Source organism: Pezoporus occidentalis, unplaced genomic scaffold, assembly GCF_034315485.1.
Source record: "Pezoporus occidentalis ecotype Australia unplaced genomic scaffold, CSIRO_AGI_Poc_V1 ctg2585, whole genome shotgun sequence".
Classification (NCBI taxonomy): domain Eukaryota; kingdom Metazoa; phylum Chordata; class Aves; order Psittaciformes; family Psittacidae; genus Pezoporus; species Pezoporus occidentalis.
In genome coordinates, this window is record NW_026914486.1 from 675 (window position 1) to 6,750 (window position 6,076).

General features: G+C 58.9%; 1 protein-coding gene across 1 annotated transcript; it reads right to left on the minus strand.

Moving 5' to 3' along the window:
• Positions 1–2,093: 2,093 nt before the first annotated feature.
• On the minus strand, positions 2,094–5,300 carry LOC134166249 (pre-mRNA-splicing factor SYF1-like; the record flags this gene model as incomplete). Its single annotated transcript, XM_062623719.1, has 3 exons — positions 5,180–5,300; positions 3,962–4,084; positions 2,094–2,265 (listed from the first exon to the last, which is right to left on the minus strand). Coding segments are annotated over exons 1-3 (376 nt in total), but the record flags the coding sequence as incomplete, so codon positions are not given.
• Positions 5,301–6,076: the final 776 nt, after the last annotated feature.

The window sequence follows — 6,076 nt, forward strand, 5'->3', positions numbered from 1 at the left end:
GCACCCCATAGTACCCCATAGCACCCCATAGCACCCCCATGGCACCCCATAGCACCACCATAGCACCCCATGGCACCACCATAGCACCCCATAGCACCCCATGGCACCCCATGGCACCACCACAGCACCACCATAGCACCCCATAGCACCCCCATAGCACCCCATAGCACCCCCACCCCATAGCACCCCATAGCACCCCATAGCACCCCATAGCACCCAATAGCACCCCATAGCACCCCATAGCACCCCATAGCACCCCATAGCACCCCATAGCACCCCATAGCACCCCATAGCATCCCATAGCACATAGCACCCCACAGCACCCCATAGCACCCCATAGCACCCCATAGCACCCCATAGCACACTGCAATGCACCCCATAGCATCCCATAGCACCCATAGCACCCCATAGCATCCCATAGCACCCCATAGCACCCCATAGCACCCCATAGCACCCCATAGCACCCCATAACACCCCATAGCACCCCATAGCACCCCATTGCACCCCATAGCACCCCATAGCACCCCATAGCACCCCATAGCACCCCATAGCACCCCATAGCACCCCATAGCACCCATAGCACCCCATAGCACCCCATAGCACCCATAGCACCCCATAGCACCCCATAGCACCCATAGCATCCCATAGCACCCATAGCATCCCATAGCACCCATAGCACCCCATAGCACCCCATAGCACCCCATAGCATCCCATAGCACCCCTTAACACCCCCTAGCATCCCCATACCACCCCATAGCACCCCATAGCACCCCCTAGCACCCCATAGCACCCCCATAGCACCCCATAGCACCCCAATACCCCCCATAACCCCAATACCCCCATCACCCCATAGCACCCCATAGCACCCCATACCCCCCCATCCCCATAGCACCCCATAGCACCCCATAGCACCCCATAGCACCCCATAGCACCCCATAGCACCCCATAGCACCCCATAGCACCCCACTGCACCCCATAGCACCCCATAGCACCCTATAGCACCCCATAGCACCCCATAGCACCCCATAGCACCCTATAGCACTCCATAGCACCCTATAACACCCCACAGCACACCGCAATGCACCCCATAGCACCCCATAGCACCCCATAGAGCCCATAGCACCCCATAGCACCCCATAGAGCCCATAGCACCCCATAGCACCCCATAGCACCCCATAGCACCCCATAGCACCCCATAGCACCCTATAGCACCCATAACACCCTATAGACCCCTATAGCACCCATAACACCCCATAGCACCCTATAGCACCCCATAGCACCCCATAGCACCCTATAACACCCCGTAGCACCCCATAGCACCCCATAGCATCCCATAGACCCTAGAGCACCCCACAGCATCCCATAGACCCTAGAGCACCCCATAGCATCCCATAGACCCCATAGAATCCCTTAAACCCCATAGTACCCCATAGCACCCCATAGCATCCCATAGCATCCCATAGCACCCCATAGCACCCTATAGCACCCCATAGCACCCCATACCCCCCATAGCACCCCACAGCACCCCATAGCCCCCATAGCACCCCATAGCACCCCATAGCACCCCATAGCACCCCATACCCCCCATAGCACCCCATAGCACCCCATACCCCCCATAGCACCCCATAGCACCCCATAGCCCCCCATAGCACCCCATAGCACCCCATAGCACCCCATAACACCCCCTAGCACCCCCATAGCACCCCATAGCACCCCCTAGCACCCCATAGCACCCCATAGCATCACCCCCTATAGCACCCATAGCACCCCATAGCACGCCACAGCACCCCATAGCACTCCACAGCACCCCATACACCCCATAGCACCCCATAGCACCCCACAGCACCCCATAGCACCCCATAGCACCCCATAGCACCCCATAGCACCCCCTAGCACCCCATAGCACCCCATAGCACCCCCTAGCACCCCCTAGCACCCCATAGCACCCCATACCACCCCATAGCACCCCACAGCACCCCACAGCACCCCATAGCACCCCATAGCACCCCATAGCACCCCATAACACCCCCAAACACCCCATAGCACCCCATAGCACCCCATGGCGCACCCCCTAGCACCCAAGGGTGCCGTACCGGTGCCGGTGGCGTTGCTGTAGGCCTTGAGCATCTGGGAGGCCATGAAGTTGACCTGGGTGTTGTAGGTGGCCTGGACGCTGCGCTTGATGCGGAGCAGCTCCCGGATGGTGTCCTCGTTGCCATGGCGAAGCTCAAAGTCCTTCCAGGTCTGCCAGAAAGTGGGGGTGATCTGGGGGGGAGAGGGGGGGAAATAGGGGGTGAACATGGGGGGGAGATGGGGGGGAGATGGGGGGGGAGAGGGGGAAATAGGGGGTGAGTGTGGGGGGATGTGGGGGGGATATGGGGGGGACATGGGGGGGATATGGGGTGAGTATGGGGGGGGATGTGGGGGGGATATGGGGGTGATCTGTGGGGGGACGGGGGGGATAGGGGGTGAGCATGGGGGGACGTGGGGGGGACATGGGGGTGATCTGTGGGGAGGGAAAGGGGAAAACATGGGGTGGACATGGGGTAAACATGGGGGGGACGTGGGGGTGATCTGTGGGGAGGGAAAGGGGAAAACATGGGGTGGACATGGGGTAAACATGGGGGGACGTGGGGGTGATCTGTGGGGGGAGCTGGGGGGAACATGGGGTGAGTATGGGGGGGACGTGGGGGGGACACGGGGTGGACATGGGGTAAACATGGGATGGACATGGGATGGATGTGGGATAAACATGGGATGGACACGGGATATACACAGGATGGACACAGGATGAACATGGGACAGACATGGGATAAACACGGGATGAACATGGGATAGACACGGGATAAACATGGGATAAAAACGGGATGAACATGGGATAAACATGGGATAAACACGGGATGGACATGGGATGAACACGGGATGCACACGGGATGCACACGGGATGAACACAGGATGAACACAGGAAGCACACGGGATGAACACAGGATGCACACGGGATGAACACGGGATGCACACAGGATGCACATGGGATGAACACAGGATGCACACGGGATGAACACGGGATGCACACGGGATGAACACGGGATGCACATGGGATGAACACAGGATGCACACGGGATGAACACAGGATGCACACGGGATGAACATGGGATGAACACGGGATGCACAAGGGATATACACGGGATGAACACAGGATGCACACGGGATGAACACAGGATGAACATGGGATGAACATGGGATGCACACGGGATGAACACAGGATGCACACGGGATGAACACGGGATGCACATGGGATGAACACGGGAAGCACACGGGATGAACACAGGATGCACACGGGATGCACACGGGATGAACACGAGATGAACACGGGATGCACACGGGATGAACACGGGATGAACACGGGATGCACACGGAATGAACACGGGATGAACACAGGATGCACACAGGATGAACACAGGATGCACATGGGATGCACACGGGATGAACACGGGATGCACACGGGATGAACACAGGATGCACACGGGATGAACACAGGATGCACATGGGATGCACACAGGATGCACATGGGATGAACACAGGATGCACATGGGATGAACACAGGATACACACGGGATGCACATAGGATGCACATGGAATGAACACAGGATGCACATGGGATGAACACAGGAAGCACACAGGATACACACGGGATGAACACAGGATACACACGGGATGCACATAGGATGCACATGGAATGAACACAGGATGCACACGGGATGAACATGGGATGAACACGGGATGAACACAGGATGCACACGGGATGCACACGGGATATACACAGGATACACACGGGATGCACACGGGATATCCACGTAACAGACACTGCCCACAGGGCTACAGGACCCGGGTGCACGCAGGGCAGGGTCCGGGTCCCAGATCCCCCCCCCCCGGCACCCACTGGGTGCCCCTGGGTGCTCACGCGGGGGTCGCAGAGCTGCGAGCAGTAGATGTAGATGGCGCGGGCCCGATCCACCTCCCCCAGGCGGCTCTCCATGTCCGCAAAGCGCAGGCACAGCTCCCGCGCCGCGTCGTCACCCAGCACCTGCACACGGCACCCATGGGCGTCAGCACCCGGCACCCATGGGCGTCAGCACCCAGCACCCATGGGGTGTCGTCACCCAGCACCTGCACACGGCACCCATGGGCGTCAGCACCCGGCACCCATGGGCGTCAGCACCCGGCACCCATGGGGGTATCAGCACCCAGCACCCATGGGCGTCAGCACCCAGCACCTGCACCCGGCACCCATGGGCGTCAGCACCCGGCACCCATGGGGGTCAGCACCCAGCACCCATGGGGGGTCAGCACCCATAGGGGTGTCGTCACCCAGCAACTGCACACGGCACCCATGGGCGTCAGCACCCATAGGGGTGTCGTCACCCAGCACCTGCACCCAGCACCCATGGGGGTCAGCACCCAGCACCCATGGGGGGTCAGCACCCGGCACCCATGGGGGGTCAGCACCCGGCACCTGCACCCGGCACCCATGGGGGGTCAGCACCCAGCACCCATAGGGGGGTCAGCACCCAGCACCCATGGGGGGTCAGCACCCCCATTGCCCCATTCCCCCCATTGCCCCATTCCCCCCATTGCCCCCATTCCCCCATTCCCCCCATTGCCCCATTACCCCCATTCCCCCTATTCCCCCCGTTACCCCCCCCATTACCCCCATTGCCCCATTACTCCCACTACCCCCATTACTCCCATTACCCCCATTCCCCCCATTACCCCATTCCCCCCATTACCCCCATTACCCCATTCCCCCCATTGCCCCCATTCCCCCATTCCCCCATTACCCCCCATTGACCCCCATTCCCCCCCATTACCCCATTGCCCCCATTCCCCCATTGCCCCCATTCCCCCCACTGCTCCACTCCCCCCATTGCCCCCATTCCCCCCATTCCCCCATTACTCCCATTACCCCCATTGCCCCATTCCCCCCATTCCCCCATTGCCTCCATTACCCCATTACCCCCATTGCCCCCCATTACCCCCATTACCCCATTGCCCCCATTACCCCCCATTACCCCCATTGCCCCATTACCCCCATTACCCCATTCAGCCCATTGCCTCATTACCCCCATTCCCCCATTACCCCCATTACCCCATAGACCCCATAGCCCCCATTCCCCCCCACCTCGATGGCTCGCTGGTAGATGGGCCGGGTGTGGGTGACGCCGTAGAGCTCGGCGGCGCGGCGGATGTAGATGTTGAACATGGCCGGTTGCTGCGCCGGGAGCACCGCGCCATAGACACCCATAGACATCCATAGCACCCATAGCACCCCATAGACACCCATAGCCCCCATAGGCACCCATAGGCACCCAGAGACACCCATAGCACCCATAGACACCCATAGACACCCATAGACATCCATAGACACCCATAGACACCCATAGACATCCATAGACACCCATAGACATCCATAGACACCCATAGACACCCATAGACACCCATAGACACCCATAGACATCCATAGACACCCATAGACATCCATAGACACCCATAGACATCCATAGACACCCATAGACACCCATAGCATCCATAGACACCCATAGACATCCATAGACATCCATAGACATCCATAGACACCCATAGACACCCATAGACACCCATAGACACCCAGAGACATCCATAGACACCCATAGACATCCATAGACACCCATAGACACCCACAGACACCCATAGACACCCATAGACATCCATAGACACCCATAGACATCCATAGACACCCATAGACACCCATAGACACCCATAGACACCCATAGACACCCATAGACACCCATAGAGACCCATAGACACCCATAGACACCCATAGACCCCATAGACACCCATAGAGACCCATAGAGACCCATAGACACCCATAGACAACAATAGACACCAATAGAACCCCATAGACCCCCATAGACACCCATAGACACCCATAGACACCCATAGACACCCATAGACACCCACAGCACCCATAGACACCCATAGACACCCATAGACACCCCATAGACACCCATAGACACCCATAGACACCCATAGCACCCAT